The 20002-nt window shown below is 30.3% G+C and overlaps 3 protein-coding genes across 3 annotated transcripts; 1 reads left to right on the forward strand and 2 right to left on the reverse strand.

Annotated features, from left to right (window-relative positions):
* Positions 1-1114: 1114 nt before the first annotated feature.
* On the forward strand, positions 1115-1834 carry LOTGIDRAFT_110793 (hypothetical protein; the record flags this gene model as incomplete). Its single annotated transcript, XM_009048308.1, has 2 exons — positions 1115-1266; positions 1693-1834. Coding segments are annotated over 2 exons (294 nt in total), but the record flags the coding sequence as incomplete, so codon positions are not given.
* Positions 1835-4310: 2476 nt separating this feature from the next.
* LOTGIDRAFT_110719 (hypothetical protein) lies at positions 4311-4760 on the reverse strand (the record flags this gene model as incomplete). The annotated part of the gene is made up of 1 exon (XM_009048309.1): positions 4311-4760. A coding segment is annotated over one exon (450 nt), but the record flags the coding sequence as incomplete, so codon positions are not given.
* A 1129-nt stretch (positions 4761-5889) lies between these two features.
* On the reverse strand, positions 5890-19068 carry LOTGIDRAFT_111147 (hypothetical protein; the record flags this gene model as incomplete). Its single annotated transcript, XM_009048310.1, has 11 exons — positions 5890-6072; positions 6606-6719; positions 7050-7160; positions 7305-7403; positions 7802-7956; positions 8237-8323; positions 8531-8651; positions 9093-9156; positions 9359-9424; positions 14077-14214; positions 18962-19068. 11 exons carry the CDS (start codon positions 19066-19068, stop codon positions 5890-5892), a joined length of 1245 nt encoding a protein of 414 aa, XP_009046558.1.
* Between the last annotated feature and the right edge of the window lie 934 nt (positions 19069-20002).

Below are 20002 nucleotides of genomic sequence, written 5' to 3' on the forward strand. Positions count from 1 at the left end.
GCACATAAAGGGCTACAATTTTGATCCCATCTTGATGAAACTTAGTATATATGTATATATTGATGAGATTTTGGTCAAGTTTGAAGTTAGTAATGATTGGATGAACGATTTCAGAGTTATTGCCCTTGACTTAGTTAAAATGCGTTAAATTTGGCTTGTATGCACAATAAAGGCTACAATTTTGATCCCATCTTGATGAAACTTAGTATATATGTATATATTGATGAGATTTTGGTCAAGTTTGAAGTTAGTAATAATTGGATGAATGAGATCAAAGTTATTGCCCTTGATTTAGTAAAAACCCTACAAATTTGACTTGTATTCATGAAACTGGGTGCAGTTTTTATCTGATCTCGATTAAACTTGGTATGCATGTTTATATAACAAAAGATCTCAGTCAAGTTGAAAAAGGTAACAATTGGGTGAACGGTTTTGGAGTTATTGCCCTTGAATTAATTCAATGCATCTAATTTGGCTTGTTGATAGAGACTACATTTTTTATACGGAGATCTCTGTAAAGCTTGAAATTATTAAAAATCGGATGATAGGTTTAAACATATTGAACCACTACAGACTTTGTTATCATTTCTGACATCTGGAAGTGGGCGTATGTTACCTTGACTGGCTAACTATCTTTTTCTCTCATGTGACTTGTACTTATAAATTATAAAATTGTCTCTTTGATATTTAAAGGTATACTCTCTCTTAGGATGATCAAAAAATTGAAATTTTTAAACTCGACCAATATGAGTCTTTTTTCACCTGTGGACTTACCTGTAGTCAAAACTATACAACAGAATCCCCCTATAATCCAATAAATCCAGAAAACCAAGTAATAATTCATTAATCAAAGTAATTTTGAAACATTCTGATAAATATCTATCAATACTTACTTAGTTTTAAGGATATATATTGTCTTATATAGATATTCTATTCTTTAGTCATGGCATCTATTAAGTCCAACTGATGAATATATATACTTGTTGACTAGGTTTGAGACTTTAAATTTATGTCCATTCTAAGAGGTAGTATTCTTAAAAAGCAATGATCTCCCTTTATATATGATCAAGTTATATTCAACAATATTCTGGTAATATATTATAGGTTTAGATATTTTCCTGTAAAAAGAAGATTATTAACTGAAGATGAATATTTAGAAATGAAAGAAAGAGAAACAGAAAAAGCTTTAGAAGAATTAAGGGAATATTGTAAAAGTCCCAAGTGTGATTCTTGGAAAGTTATCAGTAGAATTAAATCACCTAGCAGGTAGAATATATATATATATATAACATTTTACTAGATCACCTGATGATCCCAAGGATTGACCAAATCCAGAACAAAAGTTTTTCTCATTCATGAACAGATTTTTGGGGAGGCTTGGAAAAAAAATGTCTTAAAGGCAGGAAAATTGTCACCCTCTTGCTTCGGGATGTGCACAGACAATTTACCAAAGGCCAATGAATTTTGTGGCTGATAAGAAGGATCCTGGCAAGTCAAAGTTGATATCCTTGTAAAATATCAATCTTTCTCCATTAAATGTTTTTCATATTAGATATCAAAGAATTGGCCTTTAACCAATATTGGGCTCCAAGTGACTAGAGTTTGTAGAGAAATGCGGATGTCAGTAGTGCAGAGATATCAGTTCAGAGGAATGAAAATGGTTTTCGTAGCAGTTTTGTTATTTATTTTCAGATTTGCAAGTTTTGTAGAAGGTGAAGATCATCTATCTGATGATGAGTTTTATAATCATAATGTTTATTCTACACATTTACCTTCTGATAGTTACAGTGAAGATGAAATGTCAGAGATAGAATTTAGATCAACATCACCTTAGTTTGATATCACTAAAAATATCTAGTCATAAATTTCATTCATTCATTTATTCATTCATTCTCTAACCACATATCTTAAATTAATGGTGCTAGCAGCTAGGTGATTTGCTTTCAATGAGTATTGAGTGGTAAAAGTTTGTGACCATGTATTAAACATAGCATTCATGCACTGCCTTTACTGATAATGTTCTAATTATTCCTTATTTGAAACCAACTGAACCATTCATCTTGCAGAGATTTCCTCAAATGTTTAAGAACCATGAATTGGTCATAATTTTAGTCCTTACAATTCAATCAGATACTCAACAGTGTTTGTCATGATTCATGTATTAAAATGGCTTTTACTCTTCCCCATCAACTTCCATTTAAACATGTTGCAGGTTTTGTTTTAATATTCCATCCTCCATACAAATAGATTTATTTTGTTCTATTATGTCAGTGTGTGCCTTACAATTCTGTTTTATGCACATTTTATATTTTTATTGATGTTTCTAGCCAAAGACTGTAAGATATCATGTGTTGATTGAAACTGTATTAGTATAGATTGAAAACCAGTGAAATTCCAGTTATTTTTTTTATCATTGTTAAATACTGTATTGTTTTATGTAAAGAATTTTTTTAACATAATGTTTTCTTGTTGTAATTTAATGTCTTGGAGAGAGAAAGATTTGAGTCTTAACACTCTTGACCTTCAATATGGGTGACTATTTCATGCTATTTCATTTTGAATCATTTGTTATGACAATTTTCAGCATGAAAATCTAATACGAAGTTCTCCACAGTGTAGGATGAAAACTGTTCTAAATATATAAATCTATAAATCTTACGACACTTTATGAATTATGCAAACAGTGATTGACATGCTTGGTCCCGCCTTCATCCACACGGTTGTTTCAATGAGAAACTCCACAAACGATGCAAGAAATACACAAAAACACAGATTTCACTAAAATATACATATTTATTTAACAACGTAACAAGTTCTATTAATAAGTCTAATATAGACCAAATTAAAACACCATTACATATATTAGTTTAACCAATACAAATGCATAGGACAATTCCATACCAAAATACAGTTACAATAAAATATTTACATGTTTCTTAATTAATTATTTTAAGTAAAACTTGTACAAGACCTTAACTGAGTTATCTTCCAAATATTACATTAAATTAATTAACTTTGGCAAGGTGTTTTCACTTTAAATGTTATTTGAAGATTTGAATAATTCTTTCAGCCAAAAAAAGAAGTTTATATATACTCTAAAATCACAATTCTTAAACTTCAGATCCTATTAATTATCCTTCATTATGTTTCTTTTCATAATCTGTGTTTCATTTTATTTTTTATTGCAAATCATTGTACTGTTCTATATTTGTATGATGCCCACAAAGGGTGTATATATACAATAAAATCTTACTTACTTATATTTATTATACCATTAAAATATTCAATATTTCAGTATCCAAATAGTTTTTATCTTACATGGAATTAACTATTTATTAAGAAATATTGAGTACTGTAGAAATTATTAGACTAGAATTGAATTGGAGACTTATTTAGCTGAACAAATATTAATATGTCAGAAAGGGGACTAAAACTACCCATTTTTAAAGAGTTCGTTTTTTTTAACATCATCATTTATAATATCCTAAATGGGTCTACTGTTTCATTTTGAGGGTACGTAATTCTTGAATTGTCAGATAAAATGTTGCATTTATAGCTGAGAGTGACCTCTCATCAGCTGATAAAAGCTCATATATCTGATAGAGACAAATATATATATTAGGTAATTGAAATAACCACAACATTCCAACCATGACCCTTGTTAAAATAATGAAATTATAACAGATAAAAACTAATGATATCTCTATTTTTCACAACTGCATTCCTCTACTAAAAAGTATGGAAAATCTGTAATGACAAATACAACTTTCATTACAATTAGCTTATAACTTTCTTAAAATTAATATATTGTTATTTACATAATAAAACAAACAATATTAATAATTCATGCTAAATAATGGAACAAAACAGTTTCCAAGCTCTATTTTATTGGTAACAAAAGAAACAGAGCAGAGATCAAGTAAATTATACACTATAATGTATACCAGTAATTAAATGACAAGTTTCAATGGTTTGATGCCAAAAAATCAAACTTGGAATCACAATGCATACATTTTTATGAGATATTACTGGTTTGAAGATAAATTCATACCCTTGACATCAAGCATGTTACATACATCATTACAGGCTTTATCATTTGATTTCTTTTATTATTCTTCAACAAAGTAATCACAGTACACTAGTTTTAACAAGCTGGAACTGATTTTATAAAAATGACATAAATAATGAGTAAAGTAAATATTAAAGATCTTTTTTAAAAAGTCGACTTTTGACAGGGACTGTTTATACTAGTACATTGATTACAGTACTAGTAAAGAATGAGGTAGATTATTGGTAATCCAAGTACATAATTATATCAGTGATCTCAGTACATATATCAGTGATCCAAGTACATATATCAGTGATCTCAGTACATATGTCAGTGATCCAAGTACATATATCAGTGATCCAAGTACATATATCAGTGATCTCAGTACATATATCAGTGATCCAAGTACATATATCAGTGATCCAAGTACATATATCAGTGATCCAAGTACATATATCAGTGATCCAAGTACATATATCAGTGATCTCAGTACATATATCAGTGATCCAAGTACATATATCAGTGATCCAAGTACATATATCAGTGATCTCAGTACATATATCAGTGATCCAAGTACATATATCAGTGATCTCAGTACAGATATCAGTGATCCAAGTACATATATCAGTGATCCAAGTACATATATCAGTGATCTCAGTACATATATCAGTGATCCAAGTACATATATCAGTGATCCAAGTACATATATCAGTGATCCAAGTACATATATCAGTGATCAAATCAGATGATGAAATATGCAGATCTTCACCAGACCTTGTATTTTAAAGATAGGTTCTTGTATTCAATTCAATTCAATTTATTTCACACCGTATTTTAACAAGAAGAAGTCTCTTCTGTACCAGTTTCGGCTCAAAAGGGCAGGTAATGTCATTCAATGGGCCATGAAAATATTTTGACAAGATAGTGGCATACTCTTTTTCAATTTCCAACCTGTCCCATTTGATAGATTCTCAAATACAAATTCTATGAAGTTAATATACTTCATAGACTAACATAATTTTTTCAAAAAATTGCAGGAACCCATCCTAAAATGTTCCATGAGATGACTTTGATGCAATCTTTTTTGATAAAAAGAAATGAAAAGAGAAAGAAATATAATGAGAGCATTTTGATTATTTCAACACTATCACAAAAAATAAAACATCTACAAAATATTTGGAAGTGGTGAGAAATTTTCTCACGGAAATCATTTTATAAAATTATCATGTGAAGAGATGACTGACAATAAAATCATTAAAAATATCAGACTTGTGGAGAGTATTTATACTGCCAAGTTTTTAAAACAAATCATTCTACTTTTTATTATCGATAATGCCTATTTTAAAATGACTAAAATAACTGAAATTTTGTTTCTTGACAAATTGTATGTTGACACATATACCCAATGATAAAATCATCAATATAAATATGTATGTAATAATGTCTGAAATATTACTATTAAAGTTGGTAAAAGGCTGAAGGTAGATAAAACATCAATGACAATCTAAAAAAATTTTATATCTTTCATAATTCAGGTAGATCTAATGATGAGACTAGATTTTTATATGAATTAGGTATTGTCTAAAATATCCATTAGATGACAGAGAGTCTACAATGTAAGTTTTTGCAAGTCCTGATACAAAGAAGAGAAAGAGTACTATTTAACTGATCTGTATGACATTACTGTCATATGTTCATCTTGACTAAAGAAGAGTATAAGATAATTATTTAGATGGCACTATTGACCATTAATCTCTGTATTTCCCTTTAGTTATGTTATTCAGACATGATATTTCCTTGACACAACCACCAAACTTGTATTTAGTCATAATGTAATATTCCTATCGTGCTATTCCTATTGACCTATTGTAAGCTGTAGTATAATAGTTTCTATGTGATTGATGACCATTATTATTAAATGGTGAGGAAGAACTCCAATCAGATACTGGAATATCAGAAGAATAAACTTTAGATGCTGTCGTATTATAAACTGGTAATCTTTCATTAGCTTCATTAGATAAAACCTGAAATTAGAAATCAATTTCTACTGACAGCTAAATATAAAGCCAACTAAATATAAAGACAACTAAATAAAAAGCTAATATCAATCAAAATGAAACCATTCTATAACAGTTTGCTTTTAAGTCACCTGTTTAGATATTTTTCGTTTTTGCAAGACAAAGGGTTTGGTTCAGCTTGCTAATCTGAGCAAAGACTGGGACTTCATTTTAGCTTATCATCCTGGGTTAGTCAGTAAAATGTGTTATAAATACAAGATCTGCCCTGATAGCCATTCTTCTACAGACAATTAATACAATTAAGTTAATCTGTAGAAGTTGACTATAGTCACATCAGAGTAGAGATACCGGCATATCAGGAAATCTGACTTAGTTTGGCCTTTTCAGCCCCATACATATGGAAAGAAGAATGATTCCTGCTATGAGATTGAACATTATATCCAAAGCTGGCACCACAACATGGTGAAAATATCATATTATGTCAAATCAAGAGTTTCCGTTTAAACAAATGACTAACAATTTTTTTTTTCAAAATTTACCTTTAAGTACACAATAGCATCTGTACCAAAACCTTCAAATGAGTTTAATATTAAATCACCATGGAAATATCTAGCATACAGTCTTGATAGTGGTAAACCATAGCCATATCCAGCCTGAAATAATATATTAATCACATAGATTAGTCAAAAGACTCATTATACTTTTTTATATTTGTAATTAGTAAAAAGATATGATATGCTACTATGTGTTATAAAGAATGAAGTTTGGTGATTTAAATGCAAAATATATTAATAGGAATTTTGTTTTTGTAATATTTCTGCATTTGTCAAGACTCGAAATATTGGTCATTCAGCAGAACAAACAACACTTTGTACTAAAGCTTAACTTTTTTGGGAGACAGTTCTACTTTATACCAAGCTACTACCAAGACAAAAGCCAACAAGCAAATATCAGATGGTGATGAAATGTAGGTTTATACTTACTAATGGTGCTGAACCTGAGTCAGATCGGGATGGTTGGGGTGCTGTAGAATACATATATTGAAATAACAAGTCAGTTTTACTTCTAGGTACTCCACCACCTTCATCAGATAACTGTAAAGAGAAATATCCATTCGTAATCATTTATATTTACAACAGTACTGAAGTTTATATTTACATTAGTACTGATGTTTATATTTACATAAGTAAATTATTTATATATTTATATCAGTACTGATCAGTACTTATCATACTTACTTTTATAGATAGATCTTCTTCCCCTTTTACAACCATAACATTTAATTTAGGTACTTCTGTCTCATTAGAGTGGTGTTCAACCACAGCTCTCATAGCATTCTAAAAAAAACATAAAAACAAATTCTGTTGAAAATATCAAATACATCCAAAAATAAAACCTCTATAAAAATATCTTATTAATGTATGATAAATTTGTATTTTTCACCATAATTAGTCTTGATCTTTACTAAAAAAAAAGTAAGAGAAGCTAAAAGTGCCCTCACACAGTAGCTATTACCAGTTGCATATGGTTGTGAATAATAAAAGTGGTTATGAGTTCATCATATCAGTTGCATGAGAGTTCTGTAAGCTTTTCTTATTCACATACCATACTATAGTGTGAGGGCAGACTGCCAATTCACAATTACATATTTAAACATGTATATCAAATGAAAATTTACATTCACATGACTATGTATTTACTTGGTACCAGTATATACTAATTATAGGAAGTTTACCTTGAACAATTCAAATAACATATGATATAGATGAGAAGGTACATAAACTATACTGTCTCCATCTTTAACTTTATTAGATAGTTTACAGGTTATATCTAATTCTGGACATAATAAATAATACTGTTCACATAGAAACCTGGCATTCTCAAACGCATCTACAAATAATTATAACACTATCATTAGACATCATAAAATCATAATTCATGTCATACAACACTTTTTTTTGTACTGATGTACCCTTTCAAATTGAGTTTTTAACCAATGCTGGAAATCTCTGCAAATCAATTTATAAGTCTGACAAGAGATACAAAATTGAGAGATTTAAGGTGAATTTTGTGTCAGAGAGTTATCTACATATGCATCAACCTGTGCTTATAAATTCTTCCTTTCTCTTAATATATAGACTTATATTGTAATTACTAATAGAGTAATTACCTTGTACAACATGTAAAACATTACAATTAGGATCTATTGAACCAACATGACGAGGATGATGTCCTATTTCATTACCAAATAATAATGCTGAAATAGAAAATCAATGAAATGAATCCTTGCTGCAATATGATATCATGCTGAATCAATTGTCAAATATGGAAACCGAATAATGTGAAGAATATAGGAATTTGAGCACTTTATTTCATTCTTATGTAAATAAGACAAAGCTTGATAAATGTTGCTCAGCCACACTACAAACATTTCTGGTTATAAAATAATCCAACTCAAACTTACTGTGTTGATTGATTAACATCCTAATACTAATACGTGACATATAAAATCTATCTAAAAAATATTGTATTCTATTTTCTGTATTATCATCTATTCCATGAGTTTCTTTTAATTCTAAAATACCCTGCAATATAAAATATTTCATTAATAAAACTCAACACAGGTTAGTTAAAATACCCTCAAATGAGGCTGCTGTTTTTTCAAACAAATATTTCAATAAACATGACTATTCTTGTATTTGTCTGACATATTACCCACTTAAGTAAAGATATAACCTATTCTCTATTCTCTATCAAAGCACAGGTTATTTTATGGATAGATACTTCTAGAATATTTATTACTTCCAACGTTTCAACTTATTGTTTGTACCCATTATTAATTTCTTGATGACGGTGTGAGAACCACATTGAAACATTGAAGTAATAAATATTCTAGAAGTATCTATCCATAAATTTTTCTATATTATCTATATTTTTCATAATTCATTCTAATGAATTGGAGGTTTGGACAACCATTATTTTAGAATACTTTCATTAGTAGTTTATTTATAAAAAAAAATCTATACCTGAGCCATTGTTTCTACGACATTTGTGTGTCGATTTCTGATCTGTATTAATCTGTCTGTAAAACTGAAAAATATATTAATCAATTGTTAAAGAGATTTGATTAACATGTTTTGATGGTTGAGGACAGAAATATATAGTATAATACTTTTCAAATCAAACTATACTCATTAGATTTAAAAGCAAAAGGTTATTTTTGACTCATTTATGTTTTTTTAATATGATGATTTGGGGATAACAATTCAGAAGAAATGTTCAGAAGACTTACTCTGTGAGGCCAGCTTTATCATCAATATTTTCAAACTGTATTAATTCCCTAAAACTTTGTTCATACCTGAAATACATCATGTTTAAACGAAATTTAATAGAAAACAAAGTAATTTAAAAGCATGTATAAATAAATTGATATAGAATATAGTACCAATATGTGAATGTATGAAATATTTTTTATTTAAATATAAATGTATAGCTAAATTAGTATAAACAGTATGATTTTTATGAGATATGTTTAGTATTAAAAATCAAACATTCAATTAATTCATAACTTCGTATATTTTAAGTTACAGTTGAAAATTGCAGGTATTTTTTGTTTAATAAAATGAATTTTTTTTAAATAACATTGTAGGCTTGTTCTGATTTCATAAGGTAAAATAACTAAAGACAAATTAAAGTATGAAAGAATGAAAGTTGTGAGATCCTTCTTTTTGTTTCGTTATTTAATAAGTAAAAGTTTATTATAAATTTTGCCTAGTTAGAGGTCACAAGGTAATATAAAGTTTCACTTCCTATTTTGCACATGTTCATATTAGGAGATAGAATTTTTAGTGGGTAACCTACATATATTAAGTATAAGATTGTAGGCTAGTTTGGGGTCACAAGGTAAACAAACTAGAAGATAATTATCTAGTGGTGACCAAACTTCAAGGTTTTTATCTTGGTTATGTCAACATTACCACATTAAAGTACCTATCAATCAAGGCCCTGGGTTAGTGTTCTTGACAAGGTAGCAATAAATTTGAACCACTTATATCACAGAACAACCACATAGTATAAAAGTGGTAACTAAGGCCCTATATGCCAATATAATTACAATTTTGTTCTCTTTTATTATCTTATATTATTCATCTCCATTGTAATCTAACAAGCTTTCTGCTTATATGCAGACTGCTTGAAAAGACATGTGTGCCCTTCATTCGACCAATCGTACCTTAGTCTCAGAAACAAGAATAAGCTAATCAGTAATATCGTTCACAGCTCACCTTTGCAATTTGAGCCTTCAAATCTAATTGTCCAGGATTATCTGCATTTTAAAGTTAAAAAGACTTTCAAGAGACTATTCCTCATATTGTCTTTTCTTGAGACTATATAGAATTAGACTAATATAAATAGAATATCAAATTCCTAGGTTGAGGTATTTTTGAAGAAATTATACAATTTTCGTACATTTCCAATACTTGCCCCTGAAAATGAGAATCTGTTCCTCTAATAAGGGAATTATTTTGGTGCTCTGCACTGTGAACTTCTGTGTGGAAATATTTAGAACTTTCACTAAACTACCTGCTTATATACCTATATATTTCTTATATAAACTTTGTCACTCAATTATTAAATAGAAAATTGTAATCTGATATAACAAAACCTTTCTGACCTACATGAGATACATTCAGTTAACAAAATTTGGGGGTTTTAATAGAAATGCAATAGACTGTAACGTTAGTTCCTTCAAATTTATATTTTTAAGTCAACAGGTAACTCCAACATTTATTACATAAAGTAATGGCAGATTTTTTTACAAAATAAACTAATGAGGGAAACATGCTCATGCAGATTTTTTTGACCATATACAAACATTCTTATCTACTGTAATTTATTACACTATTTACTGTTAAAGATTAAGGTTATGTCAGGTATATTTTAATCCATATTTAACTAGTTCCAACTAGGTTGAGCTTGAACTTCTTGGTAAACACAGACCAAGAAGTTGGTTATCATATTGGTATATAAATAGGTAGATATCAAAGTCTATTATATCTATCTGGGCTAATCAGTATAACATTATACCTTGTCTATTTAATTATTGGCTGACTGTCAAAATATTCTCAATGCATGTTTCAATGAGGTTGTCTGGTGTTTCAAACATATACAAATGTAATTGTTGTAATTAAATTCAACACTCTTAAATTCAATTCTTAAAATGTCAAGTGGGTAAATTTCAATTTCAATACCCTAATTTCAGCTTTGGAAGCATCAAAATGCTTCCTGCAAAAAGTATTGTTGCAGGTTACATTGAGAGTTGGTTAATACTGAAATAATTATGATAAATGTACACAGAGTGTTTTTTTTTTTTTAATGCAAAATTTAATTGGCATGCATCAACTTGAACCTCGTTTTTCAATAACACTTTTTATTTGATATGGACAAAATCTTATAAGTACATTCAATTAAAATTGATACTGTACTAAAAAATGCTAACTTCCCACATCCAATTCAACATGAAAAACAATGAAATTTATGACAAATTTGCTAAAATGAAAACTCAATGCATCACCTGACAATGGAATGCATACCAGTATATTCCTAGTAGGTTCATTGATTCTATTACTGGTATAGGTTTGCTTTTTGATATTTATTTTTGATGAGCATTTGTCTGGAACTTATATGAATGATTCTTACTCAACAGTAGTTTACTTCAAAAGTAGTTTACTTTTCATTTTTTTTCCAACGTTGATTTTGGCCTGGAACATTTGAAAATTATTTTCATAAGTACTAAAACTGGTTGAAAATACTACAAACAAGGAATCTAGCTTTTAATTTTTCTCTTTCACTAGTTCATCCTCTGTCTGAAAATTGGGGTTTCTGAAAATGTCTTGTTGAGAAGGTCTATAATATGAAATACTGTGTATGGATAATTTTTAGATTATCCAGTCCTTAACCGTTCTACATCATGGCAAAGTCTTGAATAAGGCAAGCTTATTTTCAAACATAAATAATTCTGGATATTCATGGCTAAGACATAAATTTTTGCAATAAACTGCAAAAACTATTAGAGATTAGCTTAGCTAAACAATTCTAATTTATAATTGACTTCGATATGGTGAATCATGGCCATTTATCAAAATATGTCTGGTAGCACTGCTTAAAGATTGAAATTTTACTGATTACATAAACTATAGACAAAATTAAATCATCAAAAATAACCAGAATAAACAGTTTAAATTGAATTGAATATAATTTTACCTGAAACCAGGAATGTATGAAAGATTCATCATAACTTTTGGCAAATATACAGATTCTATGATAACTGATAGATTTTTCTTAACTATACAACCTCTAAGTAGAACTATCTGTATGAAATGTCCCACATTTTTGCATAACATTCAGTTAGTAGACTGAAACTTTACTCAAAACCTACCCATAATTACAGCTTTCAAGTTGAACTCAACACTGTATTGTTTAGTTTAGTTCTGAAATGTTTTTATATTTTAGTTTTTACATCTTCATTTCTGGTGTAAATTTTTTCATTCATGTTATCATAGGGTATATTCACAGTCTTTTCACCAAGCTCTTTTAACTGATTCAAAGTTTTCTAAAGATCTATCAGGGAAACATAGGCAGAGCTAACACATAAGAATGTCTAAGTAGAAATTTTTCTTGATAATGTTTATAGCTTTTCTCAAACATGAAATGGTAGAAAAAAGATTATTGGGTTTATAACACAATCAAATTGGTTTTTATAAGATGAAGAAAGTTGGAAGTTCTGTGATAAATCTGTAGAATAAGAATATATTGATCTAGTCTATGTTGTATTAAATAGATAAGTCAGGTTATAGAAGAGTGATATATTGAATTCTTATATATATTGATAATCAATAGACCTTAATCAATTCTATAACTTCATTTATATCAAGTTACACCAGATATTTCATTATTTCTCCTAGTCTCTCATAGAAATTTACATCATTCTTATTCTCTCATGGAAATTGACATCTTTCTCATTGTCTTTACATCTTTCTCATTGTCTCATAGAAATTTACATCTTTCTCATTGTCTCATAGAAATTTACATCTTTCTCATTGTCTCATAGAAATTTACATCTTTCTCATTGTCTCATGGAAATTTGCCCTCTCAACTCTCAACTTTGGCCACATACATAAATTTATTGAAACACAGAAGTGACTCAGTATCTTTTAATGTAGCTTTTTTCATAACAGAAAAATACCCAGAAATTTGCATTGATTTCAAGAGAGCTTATTTATGTCCAAAGACCCCTTTCCCAGAGAAAAAAAACTAACTATGACTATGCAATTTTTCTTCCTTAAAAAAAGCCTTCAAATAAAATTTGGACTTTACATCAAGGCAATAAAGATAAATTTTGTCTTTGGTGATTGCCTGACTTTGAACATGTGAATTAATAGAGCTGTGATTATTTAAAAACGTGACAAACACACCTGAAATCTATATGTTAGATTATTTACAATCAAAGTTCACATGACATAACTTACATGATACAAATCATATGGTAAAGTGGGAAATACTGGTACAATATTTAAAATCTGTGACATTATGTAAGAGTAAATATAAGTCACAATGACATAGTATATCCTTATGTCAACTCTACTCCATGTCATTTTAACATTTCTGTACAAAATTGTAAAATTGTGTAATTGTATAAAATGATACAATATAGCTCAATATTAGATAGTACCTAGTACTTACTAATTCATAACTAATCTAACTGATGGCATGGTTAGTAAATAACTTAGTACTTACTAACTCATAACTACTCTGACCGATGGCATGGTTGATATATAACTTAGTACTTACCAACTCATAACTAATCTGACCGATGACATGGTTAATATATAACTTAGTACTTACCAACTCATAACTAATCTGACCGATGGCATGGTTGATATATAACTTAGTACTTACCAACTCAAAACTAATCTAACTGATTACATGGTTAATATATAACTTAGTACTTACCAACTCATAACTAATCTGACCGATGGCATGGTTAATAAATGGTCTGGTAATAATTTAATCTCTTTCATTATATTTGCCATACGTACTGGTAATTCTTTCCGTAAAAACTGGAATGATGCTTCTTGACACCCAGTTTTACTCCCTATAAAATAATGAGAGTCACCAACAAATAAAAAAGGTTCTTCCTTTGAACAGTAATGGCCTTAATCAATAAGGCATGATGTTCTCAACTTTGCAAACAGAATTCTGAAGTTGTCATTGTTTTCTTATAAGCTTAAAAAATATCATCAGTTAAGAGATAGTAGTTAAATTAGAAATAGGTTTGGTATTGCTACAACCATGTTTTAATAGTATTGTTTATATTATGACCTATGACATTATGATATCTATTACAGATCAAACGTTTCTCATGGTGAGCAATTTCTCCTGTTTGTGTGTAGGACTGATATGCCCCTTGACAAAGCTGACAATTCTACAGACATACAGTTCATTCAGCTTATATTTAGACAACTGAAAGCTTATTAAACTTGTTTTTGTGTAAAGACACTGCAGACAGTGTAATGTAAATGTCACGCCTTTTGTGTTTGGTAACCAAATTAATACCAAGTGATGTCACTTCATTACACTAGTAACTGATTGATTAATTAGTCATTCCTCAGATATGGCCAAGAGCAAAATTATTATCTCTTTGAAATTATTAACAATAGATGCTGGTGTATCAAGCATACCAATCTATAAAATGGTGACTAAGCATAATTGTCTTCATGAATATTGATGATATAGTAGTGGGATGATATGGACAATAATAGAATATCAATCTAATTTGGGAATCAAGTCAATTACAATGCCAATTTAACAGATCATTTTACCATAAAATTTTATCTAATTGTCAATTAAACAGAAATACAGTCTACAAACTGGTGATTTCCATATGTAATTAATTTTTTTTACTATTAATATAGTACCTACCTGTACAATTCACAAATTTTATCATATTTATATATATAATATAACAATTTTTTGACATAACATGATTGTTGTACTTGTAAAACACATGACAGTGGTTACTTTCAGAATTAGTCTGTTAGAATTGTTAACAGAACTTTTAAAAGGTTTTCAAACTTACCATCCTGTCCAAAATCTAACAGCTGACGTAACGTTAATGGTGATGGATTAAAACTAGCATATTTATCAAATGATGAAATATGTCTGGATGGAAGACATTTTAAGTATGGCATGACAAGTTTGTGACCCTGCGTACAAACAAATTTTAAACTATACATCTTGATATTAAGCTTTCAAACCACCTGAATACAAAAAATAATGCCATGTATAACCTTAATGAAGCTTATTCAAACAAAACATACAATATAATCCTATCAATAATACTTATTTCAAACAAAATTTGCCAAATATTCTAATTTGCTATGTATTGATTCCTTTAATTACCATTTTTGACACAAATCCTTATTTATTGATCGGAAGATCACAGATGTCCAGCAATTAAAACTCTTCAAATGACCAAGAAAAAAAAAACAGAACACCTTAAAGCATACAAACACCAATTACATCTCCGATAATTCACTCGAAATAAACAAATAACAGTTAAACTAATCTAGTTACTGTAAGATCTAACTAACTACTAATAACATAAACAATGTGTACGACTATTAATATTTTTTTGTCTCTGTGAGCTGAAATTGTGCCAGAGAATTTTGCTATTTTTGCCCACAGGTAGGCTTACTTAAAATGGGAACATGTTTTGAAGATTAACCCATATCTGTCATCAAAATAACTTATTTTTTTCTATTTTTGCTGAAAATATTGTAATTCGTACTGAGGAAGTTGCTAACATTCATACCAAACAGTCTTGGATAATAATAATGTCTAGGCCTAACTTAAGTCAAGACTAAGAAGGCTAAGACTTATCTTACAAAATTTTGATGTAGACTTTGAACCTTAACAAATTATGTTTTACCCAACTCATTTCAGTTTTATCTATTGCTTAAATCAATCAGTGCAACTTCCTCCACAAACGCACATACGAAATAAAATAAGTATTATCTGAATCAGAGTACTAGCAATACGCTAGATCTACATCCTCATCACTGCCCACGGAAGCAAATTCAAAACAAACCATTATTTCTTGATTAGTTCAAATTAACAATTTTACTCAAATCTATTTTAAATATAAATACAACAAGCATTACTTCCTTCACAATAATCATTATATTACGATATTCATCTCTCTATAAATCATCGTTTATATTCCTTTTTCTCAACATCAAAACGACGAACATCAACTTTCATTTTTTCAGCCATTTTGCTAACAAAAGTCTAAGGGGAAGTAACTCTTACAATGTCAACTTCTCAATTACATTTGGTAAGGCTAATATTTTTACTCTTAAATGAGGATTTTTGTTTATTTATTTGCTATAAATCAATATGTTTTCGTCATTTCGATCCAGATGAAAATGGAGAAACAGCTGTTCAGTTACGCTGATGTAAAGTCGATCAAGAAGGACCATCGATTCAAGGTCAAGGTTTTAGAGAAAGTCAAGGCCAGATGTGTATTATGATATAAACCATATCTAGGGACTAAAGTTATATTAAGCGCAGATAGCTTATAAGCCTAATACTGAAAGCAAAGCTACTTAATAAGGGTAGCGAATAGGCATACTTGGTCCAGCCTACATAGTCCAGCCTAATCGAAGGCGTAATACGGAAGTGCGTTTTATACCACACCTGCACTACATAGCCTAATTGCAAAAATACAATTACCAGCCTTGGCCTACCATCACTAACACTAAAATCACGGTAGATGTCTTCTCCGGTGGGAAAAAATGGTAAGAAACGCTTTTGATTAATTGCTTGCTCTATTCACGGGTAAAGCAAATATGATGACACCACCGCCTAGGCCTACTATCGTTAACGTATGCGGGACAACTTCTAGGCCTATCAATTTTCAGGATTTTCACGGGATTCGAAGATCAAGCAATAGGCTGCATGCTTTACATCCTGCAATGCCGATTTCAAATTATTTGAGTAAATTATAAGTTACCATAATAAAATTAATACAGTAAAATCAAAATGGCTCAGCAGTCCGCTTGTGAATTCGGTCAATATGTCAACTTGTTTAATATTTATGTCACACCGATTTCAACTGATTTCAACAAGGAAATAAAATTTCTTTTTAACTTAAGTAAATACCATTCAATAATCAAATTGTTTTTGTATAACCACCACTTTCTCTAAAAAAGGTTAAACAAATATCAATTTCTGACCGAATTTAGCAAATGATATTTTCAGTGTAGGTCTACCATGTAATTATAGTTGTAAACCACTACCGGTACGTTAAAAAAGCATTAAATGGGGCTATATACACTCTCTAATCAGGTCACCTAGAATCGAAACTGTTTCAATAAATCTTACTACTCCAGTCAGAATCCGATGCAAATATATAGATGTTAATCGTAGTTATTTGTTTTCTTTTCTCCAGATAAGCCTAATGGTAGGCCTACCACTTTAAAATTAGCGTAATTGCCCTGTATAGGCCTATAAAATATTTGCACCAGCAACACGTTTGGATGAGAGAATGGTAGTTCTAAAGTGAGCATCAATTGTGTCTCAGTCATGAAATGTGCATCACATCAACTGAAGGGTTGGTTGGTGGTAGTGAACTATGCGTCACGAATGTAGAAAAGAACGAGGGGCCTGAATATGTTTTACATCTATAATTGAGAGAATTGCAGTCCCGATCGGTCAGAAATGTGCATCACATCAGAATGAATGATCTGTGTTGGCGATTGATGGATCTACGTTTTGCGTCGCATTTGAATTACAGAACAGTCATGAATATGATCACATCTTATGAGGGAATCAGAGAATTGTAGTCCTGAAACGTGCGTCAGCGTTTACGTATAAAGGAGAATGACAGTCTTGAACTGTGCGTCACATCTGAATAAGAGAATATACAGACAAGCCTGAAAATGGGCTTCACATTTTTTTTCGCCTTAACCCCTCATCGTCACATCTGATGAGAAGTCATGAAATGTTCATCACATCTAAAGTAGAGAATTTCAGTCACATCTAATTAAGAATAAGAAAATATCCCCCATGAGAGAATGACAGTCTTCACATGTGCATCAATGCTGAATAAGAGACAGTCTTGAAATATGCATCACATATTATTAACAGAACGACAGTCTTGAAATCTTACATCACATCTCTTGTTGAGAGAATGACAGTCTTGAAATCTTGCATCACAACTCTTAGTACGAATGAGTTGGCAATTTTTCCAAGACTCTCTTACCTGCATGCATACGCCGGGATTGAACCCTAGACTTTCAGGTTAGCGAGCAAGCGTCTAACTCATTGAGCAACCGTGGCTCCCAAATCTGATCTAAAGAGAACGACAGTCGTGAAATGTACATCTCTGAATGATAGATTCTCCAAAGTGTACATCGCATCTCTGGATGAGAGAATGGCAGTATTGAAATGGTCATCACATGTAAGAATGGCAGCCTTCCAATGCGCATCAAATCTTTTAATGAATGAGAGAACTTGAAATGTCTTGAAATGTGCATCACATCTGAATTGGAGAATAATGGTCCTGAAAATGTGTATCATCTGAATTTAGAGAAGTAGTTTGACGTGAAATGTATGTAATCACGTCTGAATGAGAAAATGACTGGATTGACATTTGCAATACACCACCAAACGAGAATTACAGTCTCGGAGAATACAGTACAGTCTCTTTAAGCAGGTATGCAATGCGCCCTACAGCACATGACAGTCCAGAAAAATGACAGTGGCAGTCTAAAATACCAGTATACAATTATTTGCTCTATTTTAAAGGAAAAAAGAGTAATTTATATTTAATCACTTACCGAAATCTATGAAATTTTTCATCGACAATGGCATGGGGTTATATTGTGAATAATGATCAAGCATCATCCCCATCCTCTGCAGACACACTCTCGATATCCTCATTTTGTATGGTCACTGATAATGACACTTAACGGTACACTGTATAACTAATACACCATAATGATTTAACGTTCTATGATCACAAGCTATATGATGATGAAATAATTTTTACTCCGTTTCTGCTTCAGTAGTTTGTTTTGAGTTTGACGAACCAATAGTATTTCGTCAAATACAAACCGCTATATACTGAATACAATGAATTTAAGTGACGTATTGACCGTATTTCTGCCTGTATCAGCTGGTGACCTTTTGACCCAACATAAATAAGCTATTTATAGAACATCACATGTTTAAAAAGCAATGAGAAGAAACCAGTCTGTTTATTTTTTGAACGACTTATTTCCTGGATATTTCCAATCCGAACTGACTTTTACATCCAATCAACTGTAAGATATTAAATATCATAAATTTTATGGAAAATGCACTTACCCTATATATATATGCATCGACCAGTAGTTATTGGTTTCCATTCATTGGTCAATTTAAGTCAATGGAATATTTTTTGTAATGTGTATCTCATAATAGGCTATAATAAATGGTATGGTCTTGGCTATTATTATTGCACTATAATCCAATTTTGAACAAGATTGTGTAATATTTCAATACGTGACTGGCGTAATAGTCTATGTGACAGGTCACGATATGCCTTTGAGACGTGCATATTTTAATTGACTCATTCTGGAATATTCTATTTTGAAAGGACACACCTTATATTCATAAGGGGAAATAAACCAAAAGACTTTTACATGGAGGCCGAATGTGGTCGTTTTACAACTCTCTGCTTCTGAACTTTTCACCATCCCCATAATGGTCTCCATCTATATAATGGTCGATAATATAGTAAATGGCCTAAACTGCCTTTCATTGCTTGATGTATGTATAGTAATTTAGTAGCCTCATTAAGGTTTATTAAATTGTTTTCTCCCTTGTCTAACTG

The sequence above is a fragment of the Lottia gigantea genome, assembly GCF_000327385.1.
Source record: "Lottia gigantea unplaced genomic scaffold LOTGIsca_12, whole genome shotgun sequence".
NCBI classification, from domain to species: Eukaryota; Metazoa; Mollusca; class Gastropoda; family Lottiidae; genus Lottia; species Lottia gigantea.